Raw genomic sequence first — 22,441 nt, 5'->3', positions numbered from 1 at the left:
CCGTGAGGCAGTTGTGCTAACCACTGAGCCACCGTGCTGCCCTTGTACCTTTAACCTTTGTAGCGAATCTTCTCTGCATTCTTTCCAAAACCCTCGTCATTTTAGAACTGTGGGACCAACATTCATGTTTAAAGTGCCACCTAGTGTCAGACAGATTTTCTGTACTTGGCTTCTGAGATCAGGTTAAAGCTTGTTGGAAAAATGATCAGGTTGGTTGGAAGCTCAACTGTAAATTCCCTCCTCTCACTACCTTTTTGCAATGGAAGAGTTGGCTCTGAAATTTGAATGGGTAATTCTTGAGCCTGACAAACAAAATCATGAGAACGACGTAGCAAACCAAGCGTTAGTAATGAGCACAATACTTAGATGGAGAAACCTCTGAAAGTTTACTTGCAATTCACCTCCTCTTGCTGTGTCACCCCATCTGTAATTCACTGATAACTGCATGTCTTATACTCTGAATAAATAATTATGAGAGCCTATTGTGCCTCAGTTGGCGGTGCACTCACCTCCAAGTCATGACGTTCTGGTTTCGGTGTGACTTCAGCAATTCAAAATCAAAACCAAGGCTGGTACCTCTGCGTTGTACTTGGGAGAATTGTACAATTACAAGTGTCCTTAAATTTTGAATCGCACCTTACCCGAGACTGCGTCTACCTGCTTAGGTGGTTGTAAATGGTACTGTGGCAAAATTTCAAACCAAGCACAGTGGTGTTATCCCTGGTGTCCTGGGCCAATATTTCTCCCTGAATCAACATTGCATAAACAGATTATATCGGGTCATTATCACTTTGATGTTTGTGGGAATTTACTGAGCATAAATCAGATCCTAGAATTCCTGCTTTACAATAATTCAAAAAATATTTATTCAGCTGTAAAGTGATTTGATAAGTCCAGTGATCGCGAAAAATGTTATTACAACGCAAATCTCTTTTTTTCAAGGGGAACAGGTTTTCAAAGGAGCAGTTGGCGAATTTGCCACGAGGATTTTGCAGTGTATGGGGAGCCTCGGAATGTGTTGCCAAACATGTTTTGTTTTGAATGATGCAGCTGTCTACTTAAGTATGAACCAGAAGTGGCTATTGTGTCAAACTGCACAGGATTCCCCTCAGATCTAGCATTGCTAACAGCATTTAAAGTTGTAGCACTCAGTGCAAATGTAATTTATAGCAGGGAAAATTGCAGATCCTAACAAGAGAGGTATATTCATTCATCGTTAGAATGCCTTGGCACTGTTTAACCCTGAATAAGCCAAGCGCCCCCCCCCCCCCCCCCCCCCCCCCCCCACACACACACACACACACACACACACACACACACACACACACACACACACACACACACACACACACCCCTACAGCCGGCTGCCAGACAGTGGGCAGTGATGAAGGGATTGCTCAACAGCACCACCCCTCACTGAGGTTAGTCAAAAAGGAAGACTTACAATTTCATAATGCCTTTCATGACCTTGGGAGATGCCAAACCACTATAAGCCAATAGCACACCTTTGAAGTATTATCACCAATATAATATAAGAAAATGTAGCCACACTTTATACAGCAAGATCCCATGAACAGAAATGAGATAAATGATGGGATATTGGTTGAAGCTAAACACTGGCCAGAGATATCAGGGAGAACTCCCCTGCCCTTCAATGTAATATAAATTACCAGTTAGGAGCAGAAGGTAGCCACCTGGTCCCTCGAGCCTGCTCCTTTGAGTATTTTACAGTCCGGTGAAGGATCCGGCACCAGCATGTAGAAATAGATTTTTTTAAAAATGTACTCACGGGTGTTGCTGATTGGGCCATTATTTATTACCTGCCCCTACTTGTTCTTGAGAAGTTGGTGGTGAGCTGCCTTCTTGAACCACTGCAGACCATGTGCTGTAGGGTTGACCCTTTGGGAGGGAATTCCAAGTTTTTGACTGGCTGATGGGGAAGGAACAGTGACAGATTTCAAAGTAAAGATGATGGTCAGATTGGACAGAAACTTTCAGGTGGTGCTCCCATGCATCTGATGCCCTTGTTCTTCGAGATAGAAGTGGTCGTGGGTTCAAAAGGTGCTGTCTAAGGATCTTGGGTGAATTTCTGTTGTTCATTTTGTAGATGGTACACACTGCTGCTACTGAGTGTCGGTGGTGGAGGGAGTGGTTGCTTGTGGATGTGATGCCAATCAAGTGACTGCTTTGTCCTGGATGGTATCGGACTTCTTAAGTGTTGTTGTAGCTGCAGTCATCCAGGCAAGTGGGGTATATTCCATCATGACTTGTGCCTTGAAGATGGTGGAGAGGCTTTGGGAGTCAGGAGGTGAGTTACTCGCTGCAGTATTCCAAGCCTGTCACCCACATTTATAGCCATTTGTGTTTATTTGGTGAGCTAAGTTTAGTTTCTAGTCAATGGTAACCTCAAGGATGTTGCCAATTGGGGATTCAGTGATGGTAACACAATTGGGTGTCAAGAGGTGGTGATTAGATAGTGGAATAGTGTAGGTTAGATGGGCTTCAGATTGGTTTCACAGGTTGGCACAACATCAAGGGCTGAAGGGCCTGTATTGTGCTGTAATGTTCTATGTTCTATGTTTTATGTTCATTACCTTATAGTCTATTACTGCAATCAGTAAGGATAGGTGACGGTGATAATCCTTAACACAAGTGTCCCGCATGGCTGCACACTCAGCCCCTTATTGTATACCTTGTATACTCACGTTAGTATGGCCAAATTCAGCTCTAATTCTGTTTACAAATTTGCTGATGACACTTCCGTAGTGTGTCTAATCTCAAACAACGGTAAGACAGGAAGAGGCAGCTTAGTGCCACAATGTGAAAAACAACAATCTCTCCATCAATATCAGAAAAATTAAGGAGCTGGTCATTGAGTTCAGGAAGCGGAGAGGAGGACATGCCTCTGTCTGTATCAATGGTGCTGAGGTGGAGATGGTCAAGAGATTCAAGTTGCTTGGAGTAAATATCACGATCACTCTGTCCTCGTCCATCCATGTCAAAACTTCAGTCAAGAAAGCACATCCATGCATCTACTTCCTCAGAAGGCCAAGGAAATTTCACAAGTCCACAATGACTCTCACCAATTTTTATAGATGCATCATAGAAAGCATCCTATCCAGATGCAATACAGCTTGGTATGGCGACTGCTCAACGCAAGACCAGAAGAAATTACAGAGAGTGTGAACCCAGACCAATTCATCTCATAAAACCAGCCTTCCTTCCACTGACTCCATCTATACTTCCTGCTACCTCTGGAAAGCAGCCAGCGCAATCAAAGATCCCTCACACTCCTGATGACACTCCCTTCCACCCTCTACCATCAGACAGAAGATGAAAAAGTTTGATTACACGTACCAACAGATTTAAGAAAAATTTCTTCTCCGCTGTTATCAGATTTATATATTAGAGTTGATCTTTCTCTGCACCTTCTCTGTAGCTGTAACACTATATTCTGCATTCTTTTAATTACCTTGATGTACCTATGTAAGGTATGCTTTGTGGAGAGAAAACAGAGTTAATGCTTTGGGTTGAGTGTCCTTTCCTTGGAACTGGTCACTCAACCCCAAACATTAACTCTGATTTCTCTGCTGAACTTTTCAAGCAATTTCTGTTTTTGTTTCTGATTTACAGCATTTGCACTTTTCTCAGTTTTTATTAAAATATGATTTGTCTGGTTAGCACACAGTACAATACTTTTCACTGTATTTCGGTGCATGTGACAATAATAAAAGCAAATCAAATAAAGAACGTGGGGTTGGAGATAACATAAAGCTTGCTTTAATTATTCATGCTTCCCTAGCTGCAGAGGAAAGGGTGCCCATGAATCAGAGAATTATAAATGTGACTTATGATTCAAGGAAGTGTGTAAGGACTCTGCTGAGAACTACAAGCTGGTCAGTTTAATATCAGTGGCCAGTAAGGCTTTAGAAACAGCTATCAGGAAAAATAAATCACAAGCTCTTGGGGAGATTTTGGGTTAATTAAAGAAAATCAGCCCCCTTACAAAAGGCAGATTATGTTCAACTAATCTCACTGAATTTTTTGATGAAGTAAAAGAGGGAGTTGATGAAGGGAAAGTTGTTAACAATGCCTTGGATCTTAAAACCATTAACAAAGCAACACATAAAAGGCTGGTTTATAAATTAGAGGCACATGGAATGGGTGGGTTATTCTCAACTAGGATAAAAAAGTTGACTTGGGACAGAGCATGGTGAGTCCAGGGTCAATAGTTATTTGCAGACTGGAAGATGGTGAACAGTGCTGTTCCCCAGTTGTCAGTGTTAATGACCACTTTTCATGTACATAGGTGACCCAGATATGGGAATACAAAGTCAGATTTTAAAATATACCAGTGATTCCAAACTGGCTGGTGTGATAGAGGGTGAAAATGATGATGATTATCTGCACATCGAAATTGACAGGCTAAAAGAACGAGCAGACAAGCAGCTCATAGGATTTAATGTGGAGAACTATTAAGAGATACATTTTGACAAAAAGTAATAGTAGAGGCCATACAGACTTTATAGCAAGGTTCTTGAAATGCGTTCAGCGACAGAGGAATCATATGTGTAGATCTTGGAAGGACATTGCATTCAAGATGATGTTGAATGATTATTTGGATACAAATAGTGTGCAACAGTCTGAGGAAACTGCAGGAGATTAGCATTAGGTAATGATACTTATCTGAAGAGCTGATGCAGGCATGAGACCGAATGGCTTCCTTCTATGCTTTAATAATTCTGTGATTCTATGAAATAGCAGTTAGCACGGTACACGGGATCTCGGGATTCAGAGTAGTAAGGAGTTCAAGATCAGGGAAGGTATGCTGAATGTCTATAAAGCTGTAGTTAGGCCGCAGTTAGAGCACTGCGTGCGGTTGGTTCTGATTATCAGATGGTTGTGAAGATCTTTGAGACAGAACAGAGAATATATACAATAAGGCCATTCCAGGGATGAGTTGGTTTTGCTACAAAATCAGCTTGGAGAGGATGTGGTTGTTCTCCTTGAATCAAAGGAGACTGAGGGGAGAATTGATTGAGATTATTACAGGCTTGGAAAGGGAGATAAAAGAAGGCTGTTATCTTTGCTGACGCTCCAAGAACAGTGGGACAGATATGTAAAGCTTTAGCTGATGGATGCAGTTTTGAGTATTTACACGTAGCAAAGTAAAAAGTTAAAATCATTTACTTTTCAGATAGCAAATTAAATTATTATTATTGATTCAGGTAAGAAGCTACAGTAAAAAATAGTTTCAAAAAATTAAACGTATAACATTCATATCATAGGAAAAATCAACATTTCGCAAATATCATTTTATGACCACTGAAGGTGTCTAGCAGTAATTATGAAGTTAACGTGGCATTTAAAAACCCAGTTGCATCTCATTTAAAAAGCTGCACAGGTAGATAGGATGGTTAAGAAGGCATGTTTAGCATGCTTGCCTTCATTGTTCAATTGTGGCTCAGTGGTTAGCACTGCAGCCTCACAGCACTAGGGACCCGGGTTCAATTCCCGCCTTGGGAGACTGTCTGTGCAGAGTTTGCACATTCTCTCCGTGTCTGCGTGGGTTTCCTCCAGGTGCTCCGGTTTCCTCCCACAGTCCAAAAAGATGTGCAGGCTAGGTGGATTAGCCATGCTAAATTGCCTGTAGCGTTCAGGGGTGTGTGGGTTATAGGGGGATGGGTCTGGGTGGGATGCTCCAAGGGGACGATGTGGACTTGTTGGGCCGAAGGGCCTGTTTCCACACTGTAGGGAATCTAATCCTTTGAGTAGAGGAGTTGGGACATCATACTGAGGTTGTGCAAGATGTTGGTGAGGCCTCTTCTGGAAAGATGTGTGCAGTTCTGGTCACCATGTTATAGGAAGGATATTATTAAATTGGAGAGGGCTCAGAAAAGATTTACCAGGATGCTGCCTGAAATGGAGACTATGATTACAAAAGTAGGCTGGATATCCTAGGACTTCTTTCACTGGAGTGTAGGAGGTTGAGGGCGACCTTATAAAGGTTTATAAAATCATTAGTGACATAAGTAAAGTAAATAGCAAGGGTCTTTTTCCTAGAGTGGGGGAATTCAACATTAGGAGGCACATTTTTAAGGTGAGACAAGAAAGATTTAAAAAGAACGATGGGCAGTTTTCTTTACACCGAGAGTGGTTTGTGTGTGGAATGAACTGCCAGAGAAAGTGGTGGATGCAGATACAGTCACAACATTTAAAAGACATTTCGATAAGTACAAGAACAGGAAAGGTTTGGAGGGATATAAGACCATAAGACCAAATGCAGGCATATAGGACTTGTTTCATTTGGGAACGTGGTCAGCATAGACGAGTTGGACTGAAGGGGATGTTTCCATGCTGTATGACTCTATGTAAAATATGCCACACAACAGTGCCATATGTTTCCCTTCCCACATCCCCACCCCACCCCAATGGCACAGGAGCATCAGCAGGCACTTTGTGCTCAAATAAAAGCAAAATACTTAGAATGCTGGAAATCTGAAACAAACATAAAGAAGCTCAACAACCTTCAGTATTGAAGAAGAGTAATACTGGACTCTAAACATTAGCCCTGTTTCTCTCTCCACAGGTGCTGCCAGACCTGCTCAGTTTCTCCAGCAATTTCTGTGTCTGGTGCATTTTGGATCATATCTGTGAAGTGAGACTTGAATCCACAACCTCTGATTTAGGGAAGTGCTGTGGTACCAAGAATAGTGCTTTTATACAAATCAGTCTGCCCTACACAATTGTATTACCTAGTGCACCATAGTGCATAATTTTCACTACCCCACACGGTCCCTCCAGTCTCACCTCATCCCACCTCAGTCACGTTCTAGGAATGGCAAGAGAAAAGCCCAGCCCTCTGCAGAAACATAGAAAATAGGGGCAGGAGTAGGCCATTCAGCCCTTCGAATGTGCTATGCCATTCAATGTGATCATGGCTGGTCATCCAACTCTATAGTGTGCTTCCACTTACCCCCAAATTCTTTGACCTCTCTCGCTCTAATTACTTTACAAAATTCTTCTTGAAGTTTTACAAGTTTTGGCCTCAACTGCTTTCTGTGGTAGCGAATTCCGTAAGCTTATTACTGTCTGGCTGAAGAAATCTATTCTCATCTCAGTCCTAAGTGATTTACCCTGTACCTTAGACTGTGACTCCCTAGTTCTGGACTCCACTGTAATCAGGAACATCCTTCCTGCATCTACCCTGTCTCATCCTGTTAAAATTTTATAGGTTTCTAAAAGATCCCCATCATTCTTCTGAACTCCAATGAATATAGCACTAACTAAACTAATCTCTCTTTATGCATCTTTGCTGCTACCCCAAGAATGAATTTGATAAACCTTTGATGTACTCGCTCCACACCAAGAACATCGTTCCTCAATAAGGAGACCAAAACTGTGCAGTGGCTCAGTGGTTAGCACTGCTGCCTCACAAGGCCAGAGTCTTGGATTTGATTCCAGCCTTGGGTGATTTTCTGTGTGGAGTTTTCACATCCTCCTCTTGTCTGCATGGGTCTCTGCTGGGTGCTCCGGTTTCCTCCCACCACCCAAAGAGGTGTCAGTTGGGTGGACTAGCCATGATAAATTGCCCTGTAGAGTTCAGGGATGTGCAGGTTAGGTATATTAGACATAGTAAATGTGGGGTTATGAGGGCAGGGTGGGGGCAGGGAGATGGGTTTGGTTAGAATGCTGTTTGGAGGATCATTACGGACTTGATGGGCCAAATGGCCTCTTTCCAGACTGTAGAGATTCTTATGATTATATTTTGAAAAATCACTACCAATACATCCATTGTTTCTCATGCCACTTCCTCAAGAGTGGGAGTTCATCAGCTTTCAGTCTCATCAATTACCCCAATATAATTTTGCTAGTAATAGTGATGTCTTTTCATTCTTCTCCCTCACTAACCTTGTGTTCCCCAAACTTTCTAGTATCTTATTTCTGTCTTCCTCTGTAAACACAAAATCAATGTATACATTTAGTTGGTCATACATTTCTTTGTTCCCCATTATAAATTCCACTGTTTCTGACTGTTAGGAATCAACATTTCTCTTTACCAATCTTTTCCTCGTCACTTGCCTCTAGATACTGCTACCATTGTTAATATACCCTACAAACCTACTGTCATACTCTATTTTCACTTTTTTGAATCAATCCCATTGTCTTGCTTTGCTCAATCATAAACAGCTTTCACTGCCCAGCATTGCTGTTTTCTTTTCTGGTCAATTTGTTTGCCTTTTCATGAGATCTAATACTATGTATAATTTCCCTTGTACATCATGGTTTGGTCACCTTTCCCATTTTACTTTTGTGGCAGACAGGAATGAACAATCCTTGCTGTTTGCCCATGTGCTCATTGAATGTCTGTCATTGCCTTTCCATTGTCATCCCCACCCCCAATCTACCATAGCCAAATTGAGCTTCATATCATTGTTAAGTTCCTCTATTTAGATTCTGGACCCCAGTCTTAGAATCAATAACATTGGGTCAAAATCCTGGAATTCCATCCCTGGTGGCATTTTGGGTCAACCCACAGGATGTAGCGGCTCAAGAAGGCAGCTCACCACCACCTTCTCAAGAGCAACCAGGGATGGGCAATTAATGCTGGTCAGCCAGCGACACCCACATCTCACAAATGAATAAATAAATAAAACCTCACTCTCTATCTTGAGAAAGAATTTTATCATATTATGATTGCTGATCCCCAAGGGGCCTCACAGAATGAGATTGCCAATTATTCTTTTCTCATTACACAGTACCCAGCCTAGGATGCCCTGATCACTAGTTGGGAGTTCCTCAATGTATTGCTCCTGAAAACACTCACAATACACCCCTACACTTTGAGGAAGATTGACTCTTGGGGGGTTTTTTTTAGTAAGCATGGTGAAATGACTGAGCATCTATTAAAACCAATCTTATTTCAATGTGGGAATGTCTCTTGTGTACTCTTTGGCAGATGAGATCTTCCAACTTTTTCCATTTTCCTGTGTGTTTGTGTAAGTTGAATTTAGTTCCCCTTTGGGGAAATTGTGCTGCTGACAGTGGCAGTGTTGTTGAATTGTGAAGCTATGTGCCTGTTTACAGACCTGTTTGTGTTTTGTGCATGAGCACCTCCCATCATCTTTTTTCATTTTCCACCGACATATTACACAAACAAATATGTCACTCAACAAACAGGCGAGCCCTTCTGGCCAATCGCAGCAGCCCCACTGCAATGGCAACAGCTGTAATATAAAGGGGAAAAAGGACTGAGATTAGAGCAAATCTGTTAGTGCCTGAAGGAAACAGAGACAGGTTCAGGTTTCAACTGGTAATCCTTTACCAGAACTGAGAGAGAATGCAGAGCAACAGCAATACAAAGAAGCAAACAAAGGATGTCAACAGGTAAAAGTTACATGTACCTCAATGCTAAATCCTGTTGCTACTTTAACATCTTTTGCCTTTCTAAACACTCAGCTGTTAATTCCTGCTATAATCATGCGATTATCAGTTCAAGTTGTCATTTATCATGTGCTGGAAGGCTTGCACTGGCTGTTGTGCAGATGTCAGTCTTTGACAAACTGTATCTAACTGCGGAAAGGGTTACTGCCAGCCCCCACCGTCTCAGCTGGCAAGTGGGCTGCAGGATTGATCCTAGAGAACTGAAAGGGAAGGAATACTGACTCGTCCACTGAAACAACCTGCCACATTGTTTCAGTGTGGAGTCTTTTTGGCATTCCTTGTTTAGGCATGGGCCAGATGGGAGTTTATCCCTCCTCTATGGTTATCCTGAGAAGGTGATAGTGGGCTTTCTCTATGAATTTCTGCTGCCTTGTGATAATGCTGTTCCCTCTGTGGTGGTAGGTGAGACTCTCGGATGATTACCCAACGATGATAAGGGAATGACCATGTATGCTGAATTCAGAATGATGTGTAATTCTTATGATGTATACTGCAGCCTTCAGTGAAAAGAGTGCATACAGTGTCCAGAGGCACTGACCAAAAGATCTGATGTTTCTTGGATAGTATTGAGCTTCTCAGGGGTTTCTGTGGCAGTATCTGTCCAAGCAACTGGAGGGCATTTATTTTTATTTTTAAGTTTGACATTTTGTACATGGCTTTGAATGGTCAGAAAGGGATCTGCTTGAGTACTCAGCTTCCATCTGCTGTTGTTATCGAGGTAATGTTGAGGCAGATTCAAGGAAAGTACCTTGTCAATTGCAAGCCCACCCAGGATGTGTAACCTGGTAGTGTCACTCAGTAGATTTTCTGCCTTCTAAATCTCAACCATGGGTGACAAAATAAGTGCTTACGTTGTATATAAATATCAGAGAGAGACATGTTCTATTTTGTATTTGTAGTGAAATTATAAACAACATATGAAAATCTTATGTCTGATTTTGTGCTGAATACAGAAGTCTTTGTTCATGATGATGTGCATCAGAACAAGCTCTCTGCTCACAAATTGAAATAATATTGTTCAAGTAGGGAGTGCTGGATAAAGCAGTAACAATACACCAATTAGCCTGATGTCAAATTGTGAACAAAACTGTGGAGTCTGTAATGCGAAATCAGGTGAATGAGGTAAGGGTTACTTAAGGACAGTCAACACGGACTTGTGAAATGCAAACTGTGTTTGACAAATAAAACAGGAAGTCTGGAAACGCTCATCAGGCCTAAGAGAGAAACAGAGTTAATGTTTCAAGTCTATATCCTTTCATTGCACCTTTTATCAGTTGGTTACAAACCTAAACATTAGCCCTGTTCCTGTCTCCATAGATGCTGCCAGATATACGAGCATTTTCTTGATTTTTATGCAGAATACCAGCATCTGCAGTATTTTGCTTTTGTCAGTGTTTGATACATACTTTCAAAAGCTGTCGCAGAACTGAAGAGATAAAGTGGTACGTTAGGTGTTGTGAATATGCATTTTTATAATGCATTCAATAAGGTGTCTCACCTACAGGTTCTGAGCTAACATAAGATGGTGACAGCTTTGGTAGAAAATTAGCCAGTGGACCAAACATAAAGAATTAGAGTAAATAAGTGATAACAAAGTGTGGAGCTGGATGAACACAACAGGCCAAGCAGCCTCTCAGGAGCACAAAAGCTGAAATTTCGTGCCTAGACCCTTTATCAGAAAAAGGATGAAGGGTCTAGGCACAAAATGTCAGCTTTTGTGCTCCTGAGATGTTGCTTGGCCTGCTGTGTTCATTCAGCTCCACACTTTGTTATCTCGGATTCTCCAGCATCTGCAGTTCCCATTATCTCTAGAGTAAATAAGTGTCGCTTAGACCCTAGAGGCCCATATATTTGTTCTCTGTATCTTCGAAGATCAGAACTTGAGCTGAGGGAGCGCAATCTCAATTTGTTGACAACAGTAAGCTAACAGGTTGGACAAACAGCCACAACGTTTGTGGAAGACCTTTGGGAGATCTAAACAGGTTAGCAGGATTGGAAGGAAGATGGAAAATGCATATGTGAGGTAATGCACTTTGGGAAGAAAAACAAGAAATGTGTGTTTGTACTCAATGGGAAGTCACTACAAGGGAAGATGAACAGAGAGGCCTAAGGGTGCAGATGCAGAACTCCCTGTGGTTTCTAGTGCAAGCGGAGAAATTATTTTTAACAGTCAACAGAACGTTTGATGTCATAAACAGATAGCAAAGAAATACTCATTAGTTATGAAACAAGTAGAGCACTGTGTACTGTTTTAAGGACACAGTGTAGAAAGTCATAGAGAAAAAACAGCAAAGATTCATTGGCATGATGTTAAGGATAGGAAGCAATAATTTGCAGGAAAGACTTCGGAGCTCGGGACTGTTCCCAGTCAGATCGACAATGTTAACAAATTATTTAACTGAGATTTGAAAAATAAGAAATGGTCTTGGCAACGAAGGTGAAAGGCATCTCCAATCCCAGTGATGAGGGATCAACTTTAATAAAATGTGATAATAAAATGTGAGGCTGGATGAACACAGCAGGCCAAGCAGCATCTCAGGAGCACAAAAGCTGACGTTTCGGGCCTACACCCTTCATCAGAGAGGGGGATGGGGAGAGGGAACTGGAATAAATAGGGAGAGAGGGGGAGGCGGACCGAAGATGGAGAGTAAAGAAGATAGGTGGAGAGAGTATAGGTGGGGAGGTAGGGAGGGGATAGGTCAGTCCAGGGAAGACGGACAGGTCAAGGAGGTGGGATGAGGTTAGTAGGTAGATGGGGGTGCGGCTTGGGGTGGGAGGAAGGGATGGGTGAGAGGAAGAACCGGTTAGGGAGGCAGAGACAGGTTGGACTGGTTTTGGGATGCAGTGGGTGGGGGGGAAGAGCTGGGCTGGTTGTGTGGTGCAGTGGGGGGAGGGGACGAACTGGGCTGGTTTAGGGATGCAGTTGGGGAAGGGGAGATTTTGAAACTGGTGAAGTCCACATTGATACCATATGGCTGCAGGGTTCCCAGGCGGAATATGAGTTGCTGTTCCTGCAACCTTCGGGTGGCATCATTGTGGCAGTGCAGGAGGCCCATGATGGACATGTCATCTAGAGAATGGGAGGGGGAGTGGAAATGGTTTGCGGCTGGGAGGTGCAGGCAACTCTATCTCAGGCAACCAGCTTGTAACTGATGTCCATTTCAAGCCCACCGACTCCCACAGCTACCTAGAATACACCCCCTCCCACCCACCCTCCTGCAAAAATTCCATCCCCTATTCCCAATTCCTCCGCCTCCGCCACATCTGCTCCCACGATAAGACATTCCACTCCCGCACATCCCAGATGTCCAAGTTCTTTAAGGACCGCAACTTTCCCCCTACAGTGATCGAGAACGCCCTTGACCGCGTCTCCCGTATTTCCCGCAACACATCCCTCACACCCCGCCCTAAGAGGATCCCCCTTGTTCTCACACACCACCCTACCAACCTCCGGATACAACGCATCATCCTCCGACACTTCCGCCATTTACAATCTGACCCCACCACCCAAGACATTTTTCCATCCCCACCCCTGTCTGCTTTCCGGAGAGACCACTCTCTCCGTGACTCCCTTGTTCACTCCACACTGCCCTCCAACCCCACCACACCCGGCACCTTCCCCTGCAACCGCAGGAAATGCTACACTTGTCCCCACACCTCCTCCCTCACCCCTATCCCAGGCCCCAAGATGACATTCCACATTAAGCAGAGGTTCACCTGCACATCTGCCAATGTGGTATACTGCATCCACTGTACCCGGTGCGGCTTCCTCTACATTGGGGAAACCAAGCGGAGGCTTGCGGACCGCTTTGCAGAACACCTCCGCTCAGTTCGCAACAAACGACTGCACCTCCCAGTCGCAAACCATTTCCACTCCCCCTCCCATTCTCTAGATGACATGTCCATCATGGGCCTCCTGCACTGCCACAATGATGCCACCCGAAGATTGCAGGAACAGCAGCTCATATTCCACCTGGGAACCCTGCAGCCATATGGTATCAATGTGGACTTCACCAGTTTCAAAATCTCCCCTTCCCCTACTGCATCCCTAAACCAGCCCAGTTCGTCCCCTCCCCCCACTGCACCACACAACCAGCCCAGCTCTCCCCCCCCCACCCACTGCATCCCAAAACCAGTCCAACCTGTCTCTGCCTCCCTAACCGGTTCTTCCTCTCATCCATCCCTTCCTCCCACCCCAAGCCGCAGCCCCATCTACCTACTAACCTCATCCCACCTCCTTGACCTGTCCGTCTTCCCTGGACTGACCTATCCCCTCCCTACCTCCCCACCTATACTCTCTCCACCTATCTTCTTTACTCTCCATCTTCGGTCCGCCTCCCCCTCTCTCCCTATTTATTCCAGTTCCCTCCCCCCATCCCCCTCTCTGATGAAGGGTCTAGGCCCGAAACGTCAGCTTTTGTGCTCCTGAGATGCTGCTTGGCCTGCTGTGTTCATCCAGCCTCACATTTCATTATCTTGGAATTCTCCAGCATCTGCAGTTCCCATTATCTTTAATAAAATGTGACTTTTTACCAGGTTGCTGTGTAGACAGAGTACAATGTATTTTGTTTCAACTGTGTTCAAGGTAGAGATCATTGCTCTCTTAAGGGCCAACTGCGGGACTATTTCTTACAGAAAGATACAGGGATGAGTGGAGAGTATTGGATTGTTCTATCAAAGAGCCAGAACAGACATGCTGGACCAAATGGCCCCTTTATGTGTTGTAAAATTGAACAGTTTAAAGAAGTTAATGTTTTAAGTTCTCCGTTGAAACTGGGAAATTTTAGCGTGAGTTGATTGCTTTACCAAACTATTTGTTTCCTTTCATTAACTAGCAATCCTCTGCCATCACTGGAGGAGATCACATCCTGGACACAGGGTTTTGACAAGGTGATGAGGACTGAAGCTGGCAGGAACATTTTCCGTGAGTTCCTGAGGACAGAGTACAGCGAGGAGAACATGCTGTTTTGGCTGGCATGTGAAGACTTCAAAAAGGAAAAGAATTCAAAGGTAGTTGCAGAAAGAGCAAGGACAATATATGAAGACTACATTTCAATACTGTCTCCAAGAGAGGTGAGAACATTTCTGACAGGCAAACACAAGACTAAAGCACCGAGATAACATCAGTGGTTATGCTTTTTCTCTTCCTTTTCATACAGGTTATATTTTAAAAGGAGAAGGTGAGTACAGGTAAGTGTTGTCAATGATAATTACCGTGAAAGATTAATACTATTAATAATTACTCATGCTAATTCGTACTGTTATTGAGTTATACAGTGTTAATGAATTAATATTTTCTACAATTAGTTACGTCAATAAGAAATATAAGTAATGTTGATTATTGGTGAGTACTGTAATTACTGTAAGAAATGATTATTGGTCATTTGATTTTGATCTATTTGTACCATGTGATTACAATTAAAAATGAGTATTGCAAAAAATTAAATTGTAGTTGTGTCGCCAATGATTATACAGTAATAATTAGTGCTGCTAATGTTTAGTATTCTTGATTAATATTACTGTCATTGGTGAGAATGGCTATTTTCTGCCAGCACTGGTACAAAGGAACAAAAATTATGCTGAAAAACTCATCAGGTCTGGCCTCCTCTGTGGGAGGAGAGCATAGTTAATGTTTGGAGTCCAGTGACCCTTCTTCAAAACATTCACAATTGTGAAGAAGGGTCACTGGACCCAAAATATTAACACTGCTTCCTCCCTGCGGATGCTGCCAGTCCTGCTTGGTTTTCCAGCAATTTCTTATTTTGTTTCAAATCTTCAGCATCCACAGTTTTTTGTTTTTGTTTTGTTAATAAAGAATATTGTCAGCTGTACAAATGTGAATAATTTAACAAAAATTTTTGTGACCAATAATTACTCACTTTGCAGTTGTGCTTTTGACTGTCAATGGCCAAGAACGACTCACTCAGGAATTGTTCCTACCAATCCTAACAATGGTTTATGTGTTATACAGTATTTTCCTCTAACTTTTACTTCTTAAGTACATTCATGAACTTTGATATTTTAGCAAACCGGAGATTAAACACATTGAGGCCAATGAAACCTGTTCCCTTCAGGAGCAGCAGTTGTTGCAGTCAAGCAATAGAACTGCTGTGAGGCTGCATGACAGTTTTGAGCATTAGCAGAATTTATCATTAATACGCTCATTAATGATACCACCAGCCATTCCTAATACTAGCCACTAGCGTTGGCCATTCATAAGATTTACCATCCACTATCTCAGCATTGACCATTATGTTGATGACTGGTCATTTATTAAACTGACCTTTTTCAGCAATTGCCATTCATTCTGGCCAAGACTATTTATAATACTGACCACTAATGGAATGGACGATTAAACTTACGACTAATATTCATTACAAAGGACTTTCATAAAGCTCATTCATGGGTATTCATGGTAGAAGCCATTCACACCATGAGCCATTACTAATTGTTACTATATGATGATCATTGAACCTTGTATAGTCCTGACCACTGACAGTAGTGACCATTGGCACCATGTACCTTGCACTATTGCCTGTGGTGACAGTTTGATAATATTGAATAACAAAGTCATTGACAATTTACATCAATGCTCATTAGCATCACTAACGATAAACAGCATTGACCATTTGCAACAGTGTCCTTTGATGACCAATTATGAGGTTAACCAGTGAACCAGGACTGGTTCAAGACGAAAGAGTGTAGTGATGGCAAAGTCAGTGTCTACTTTGAACATACATATCATCCATCTGTGTGGTCATTAAGAGAGGTACATTAATGAGTATGGCCTTGAATGGATCTAAATCAAGCTCGTGTTAGGCATTTGCTAAGTAGCCTCGAGTGAGAGTGTGTAACACTTGATAATGCACTACAGTTATTCTTTCTTTGTGCTGTTTGCAGGTGAGTCTTGACTCTCGTGTGCGAGAAATAGTCAACAGGAACTTGCTGAATCCATGCCCTCTTATGTTTGAGGATGCCCAGCTACAGATATACAGCCTAATGCACAGGGACTCCTTCCCCAGGTTCTTGAACTCTGAGATGTACAAGTCACTCATTGAAAGGCCTAAGACATCCGCCGATACCAGCCCCAGTGCTGAAAGCTAAGCTCGGACCCCCTGAAAGCACAAGGAAATGGAACAGTAGAATTTGGAAACAGTTGCACACTTAACACTTGTATAGCACACTCCTATATTTGCACAACTTCTATCACATACATACTAACAAGATGCTATTTGGAACATACAGATACAATCATTACATGTGTACATCTACATAGTCACATTAACATGAGAGCAAGTATGCAGAGTTATACACACATGGACACATGCATAGTCATTCACAAAACATACTTTTGTGCATTCATGAAAGCACATTCACTCCTGCATACATGTATATATTCTCCAACATTTGCACCTACAGGTGCTGACACGTTGTATTAAGACACTATCCACTTGTGTACACACTCCTACACACACACACACACACACACACACACACACACACACACACACAGACACACACATATGTGTGGAAATAATAATGATTAAAGCAGTATAAAGCTCTATAGCCTGCTTGCTGGAGATCCCTGTTTAGCTTTACTTGGGCTGTTGTGACTAACTGAATATCAAGTTCACCTTTAAAGAAAGTATATACATATAATATCATCGGAATAAAGGTTTTGCTCACTGCCTCAGTTACAAACACAAAGACAAAAGCCAAGAATGTTTGTTCTTTTTTCTAAGAAAAGATGTTTTGTTATTTGCCGAGGTTTCATTTTTGTTCCCTGTAGCAGCAACATACCAAGTTGGTCACGAGTAGAGTAGGTAACCAGCTGCCTGCAGCATCTCCAAACATTGATCAGAGGCAGCAAACACTACCTTGGAGAGGTTTGGAGGGACGGGGGCTTCAAGTGCTCCCAACGAACGTTTGCCTGATCAGAGTGCAGAACATGCAGCAGTGTGACACTGTTCTTCAAAGAGCACTGGGGCCTCCTGAGGTAGCTATAAGCGAGTTTAGAAATTCTAGTCTTTCTTTCTTTATGGCAGGATACTGGCAGCAGGATTTTATGAAATGTAATAAGCACAAAAAAATTAAAAGGCACTTTTTTTAGGGGGAAGGGGTTGCAAGTTACCGGTGTCAGTAATTCTGATCATTTTGACAGATACAGGAACATATTTATTTATCTTGATAGAGATTGCAATTATTTAATGTGTGTGTGTGTGAGTGTGTGTGAATAAAAGCTCGGGGATCTCTGTTACTTTTTTTCTGTGGTCAGTGAATGTTTGCATTCCTCTGATTTAACTTTATCTATCATCCTAAAACAGCCTAAAATCTGTTTTGTTTCAGTGTGAATCGTGACTTTGCTTGGGGCAGCTGACAGGTGTAGGCAGGGTGAAACTCATGGCTTAAGGTCCTCAGAACCTACAGCAGGGGTCTCCAAACCCAAAGCAGATTCTCCTGATAAAGTGGGGCCATGTCCCCAGCAAGATAGTGAGGGCACAGGCCGTGGAATGAGCTACACTGTGCAACTTCAGTGATTTATTGCGAGCAATGTAGCATAATTGGATGTGGAAATTTGCCCATTCTACACCATTCTGCTCAGGATATGTGCTGCATTAAAATCCTGCCCGTATTTAAAATGGGTTGCTGAGAGATGCCACAAGATGATGTATTAAATTACCAACAGAGGTTTCTAGGTTAAATTATGTTTTTTGCTTGTTCATTTCTTAAAATCTGTATGTAATTTTAACACTTTGTTATTAAAAAAAGTTCATAAATATATATTTTATGTCTTTGGGCAGATAGGGCAGATATGAGTTTTCTAGTTCAAACAGCACATGTGACGCTCTCTCAGAAGGAATGTCCTCATTTGGTCTTGTCCTGTGGTCCAGTGTTAACAGACTAGGAAGGCTTGCCTTATGTGGAGGTTGCAAATTTGAACCTGGAACTCGTGAAATTTAATTCAGCAAATCTGTGGGACAGCAATAAGTGACCCCCAAAGCTATCAGTTTGACATATATTTTGTAACAGAAAACAAGTCCAACTGATCATTGATGAGTGGGGAAATTTACCAAATGCCCCTCATTTGAACTAGTCTATGTCATTCCAATTCTACACTCGATATTTGAGCATTAACAAGGAATGACATACAAATACAAACTCAACTGTTAAGAATGATTGTTTTATTTTACAAAGGAGATCTGTTTAAGGATTCGGTTTGAGTTTATTGTGTATGAACTACATTATACATACATAAACCAACGAGTGATACGACTTTAGTTGACACGTCTGAAACAACTTAAATTATGACATTACATTAACAATTAAAATAAATAGTTTGCCCTGGATTAGATTTTAGCTCTTGACAGAGGAGAAGCAACTTCCACTCTGGGTGGTCAGTGTTGATTCACTCTTCTATTTGGAGCTCCAGCAAGCTGGGCAATCTCACTTAGGGCCTGCTGCACTACCCTCTATGATCGGTATCCAGTGGTACTGTTTGGAAGTGTGTGTGTCTATCTGCAGAGAGTGTGGTCAAACTCTGTCCTGGTCATTCTGAGCCCAGCTTCTGTCCTATTTAATAGCCCAATCGACCTTCATGTACAAAGGTCACACACAAAGTGTAATTGGATACTTAGACAGAAGACTAACTTCTGCTGTTAGAAAAACTGCTCTAATGGGAGACCACCACTATCGTACTTCCCTTCCAATAGAGGAGGGCGGGAGAGCAAAGTGATAGGAGAAAGCACACATTAAAAATAAGTCTAGAAAACTCCTTATATATACATCAGACCTAAACCTTTCAAAGCATAAAAATGAAAGTAAGGGAATATTTTGGAGAAAGTGATTTTGTGCAATCACTGACAAAAAGGGCTCCGTGAAGAGTTTAACATTACAACTGTTGATGTCTTCGCTGAAAAAACACTTAATATTGTTGATAAAAATTATGAACTCATGGGATGTTTTGATGAGACAAGAAGAAATGAGCAAGTTTAGACCAAGGGAAACTGTGTTCAGAGGACGTGTTGGAAGGTTCCCTCTGTTCAGTGTGCTAAAATAAACCCGATCATAAGGAGGGGGGCAAAAAAAACTTTCTTCCTCCCCAACAAATTAATTTACTATCATTATGTACTCTCCACAACAGCTGCTGCAAGACCATTCATCAAATGTCCTAATCAACACTTGCTCTTTTCAATAAGATCAGGTACAGCAAAACTTAACTTCGTCAAAAAAAAGACAGTGATTAATACCTTTTTGTGCATAATTTTAAAATTATATTTAACCACTCTAAAATGCATAGTTACCCACTTGCATTAAAATAGCTGTCAAGGAGTTTTACTTAAACTGATCACAACATTGTATGACCAAAGGAAAATTTTTTTTTTGTTTTTATTTTGAATTTTAAGTATCAAATACTAAGGAGAATATTAGAGTGAGCAGGAGTAATCAGCGTAATGTATAATCTGCAACAGAGCTGGATGACATGGGAACACTTTAGGGTATTGCTGAAAAAGACACATTTTGTCAAAATGTTTTGCGTTGCCTGCATCAGGACAATTTGTAAGAATATCATGTAGGGGAAATTAACATGTATCTTGAACATATCCGATTAGTCTGTGCTAGCAAACCATATGATACAGTGTTCCACATTAGATATGATTCTGAAATTGGACAGCAGTTGCTGGATAATCCTGAGTGTGCAAACCTGTATTCCGCATGCAGATGGCCTCAAGGCCCTCCGCTTCTTCCTGTACCGCAGGCCCAACCAGTCCCCCTCCACCGACACCCTCATCCGCCTAGCCGAACTCATCCTCACCCTCAACAACTTCTCTTTCGATTCCTCCCACTTCCTACAGACAAAGGGGGTGGCCATGGGCACCCGCATGGGCCCCAGCTATGCCTGCCTCTTTGTAGGTTACGTGGAACAGTCCCTCTTCTGCACCTACACAGGCCCCAAACCCCACCTCTTCCTCCGTTACATTGATGACTGTATCGGCGCCGCCTCTTGCTCCCCAGAGGAGCTCGAACACTTCATCCACTTCACCAACACCTTCCACCCCAACCGTCAGTTCACCTGGGCCATCTCCAGCACATCCCTCACCTTCCTGGACCTCTCAGTCTCCATCTCAGGCAACCAGCTTGTAACTGATGTCCATTTCAAGCCCACCGACTCCCACAGCTACCTAGAATACACCTCCTCCCACCCACCCTCCTGCAAAAATTCCATCCCCTATTCCCAATTCCTCCGCCTCCGCCGCATCTCCTCCCACGATGAGGCACTCCACTCTCGCACATCCCAGATGTCCAAGTTCTTCAAGAACTGCAACATTCCCCCCACAGTGGTCAAGAACACACTTGACCGCGTCTCCTGCATTTCCTGCACCACATCCCTCACACCCCGCCCCCGCCTCAACCGCCCAAAGAGGATCCGCCTCGTTCTCACACACCACCCCACCAACCTCCGGATACAACGCATCATCCTCCGACACTTCCGCCATTTACAATCCGACCCCACCACCCAAGACATTTTTCCATCCCCACCCTTGTCAGCTTTCTGGAGAGACCACTCTCTCCATGACTTCCTTGTTCGTTCCACACTGCCCTCCAACCCCACCACACCTGGTACCTTCCCCTGCAACCGCAGGAAATGCTACACTTGCCCCCACACCTCCTCCCTCACCCCCATCCCAGGCCCCAAGATGACTTTCCATATTAAGCAGGGGTTCACCTGCACATCTGCCAATGTGGTATACTGCATCCATTGTACCCGGTGTGGCTTCCTCTACATTGGGGAAACCAAGCGGAGGCTTGGGGACCGCTTTGCAGAACACCTCCGCTCGGTTCGCAATAAACAACTGCACCTCCCAGTCGCAAACCATTTCCACTCCCCCTCCCATTCTTTAGATGACATGTCCATCATGGGCCTCCTGCAGTGCCGCAATGATGCCACCCGAAGGTTGCAGGAACAGCAACTCATATTCCACTTGGGAACCCTGCAGCCCAATGGTATCAATGTGGACTTCACCAGCTTCAAAATCTCCCCTTCCCCCACCGCATCCCAAAACCAGCCCAGCTCTTCCCCTCCACCGACTGCATCCCAAAACCAGTCCAACCTGTCTCTGCCTCCCTAACCTGTTCTTCCTCTCACCCATCCCTTCCTCCCACCCAAAGCCGCACCTTCATCTCCTAACTACTAACCTCATCCCACCTCCTTGACCTGTCCATCTTCCCTGGACTGACCTATCCCCTCCGTACCTCCCCACCTATACTCTCCTATCCTCCTATCTTCTTTTCTCTCTATCTTCGGTCTGCCTCCCCCTCTCTACCTATTTATTCCAGAACCCTCACCGCATCCCCCTCTCTGATGAAGGGTCTAGGCCCGAAACGTCAGCTTTTGTGGTCCTGAGATGCTGCTGGGCCTGCTGTGTTCATCCAGCCTCACATTTTATTATCTTGGATTCTCCAGCATCTGCAGTTCCCATTATCACTGTGCAAAGAATTATCCTGACAAACAATTTACAAATGTCAAGACAGGCTTGCAGCATGGCACACTTGTGTGTATTGGAGATGGCATATATTAATGTTTGCACACATAAATAACACATTACACACATATTACTACTATTTAAACTTAACAGAATAGTGATTGCCATTTGTAGGCTCATATCACCACACAGTGTCTCGACTAATCATAATCAACCTGCTTGGTTTCAAATTTAAACAAATTTTGACAGTTAACTATCAGTCATCATTAAGTGGTTCATTCTTCACGCCAATTCCCTGCCAAACAGAATCTATTTGCCAACAAATCAGAAGTCCCTCTTTGCATAGTATAAGTGCTGGGTTCTCCTAACAAATTACAAATTTCTTGCAAATTACAAGTTCAAGATAAAATGTTTCTACGGAAAGTGCCATTTTTCAGTCATGCTCAAGTTCAGTACCACCAACTGACTCCATGGTAGCAGAGCAAAACAAACAGAACAGAGGAAATCATGTCTGC

The 22,441-nt window shown here is 43.0% G+C and overlaps 1 protein-coding gene across 1 annotated transcript; it reads left to right on the top strand.

The window, feature by feature from the left end:
* The first annotated feature begins 9,251 nt into the window (after positions 1–9,251).
* LOC125454584 (regulator of G-protein signaling 17-like) lies at positions 9,252–17,701 on the top strand. The gene is made up of 3 exons (XM_048535499.2): positions 9,252–9,387; positions 14,280–14,517; positions 16,345–17,701. The coding sequence occupies exons 1-3, from the start codon at positions 9,341–9,343 to the stop codon at positions 16,546–16,548; spliced, it is 489 nt and encodes a 162-aa protein (XP_048391456.1). The 5' UTR covers positions 9,252–9,340; the 3' UTR covers positions 16,549–17,701.
* Positions 17,702–22,441: the final 4,740 nt, after the last annotated feature.

Source organism: Stegostoma tigrinum, chromosome 9 (genome assembly GCF_030684315.1).
Source record: "Stegostoma tigrinum isolate sSteTig4 chromosome 9, sSteTig4.hap1, whole genome shotgun sequence".
Classification (NCBI taxonomy): Eukaryota; Metazoa; Chordata; class Chondrichthyes; order Orectolobiformes; family Stegostomatidae; genus Stegostoma; species Stegostoma tigrinum.
Note: the sequence above shows the minus strand (reverse complement) of the source record. Positions and strands in the feature narration are given on the sequence as shown.

Excerpts from the sequence above, each read along its gene's own strand:
- LOC125454584 (XM_048535499.2), top strand. The coding sequence starts at position 9,341 with ATGCAGAGCAACAGCAATACAAAGAAGCAAACAAAGGATGTCAACAG. Across the intron at positions 9,388-14,279 it reads CAAACAAAGGATGTCAACAG|CAATCCTCTGCCATCACTGG; the intron begins GTAAAAGTTACA and ends TTCATTAACTAG. Across the intron at positions 14,518-16,344 it reads CAATACTGTCTCCAAGAGAG|GTGAGTCTTGACTCTCGTGT; the intron begins GTGAGAACATTT and ends TGCTGTTTGCAG.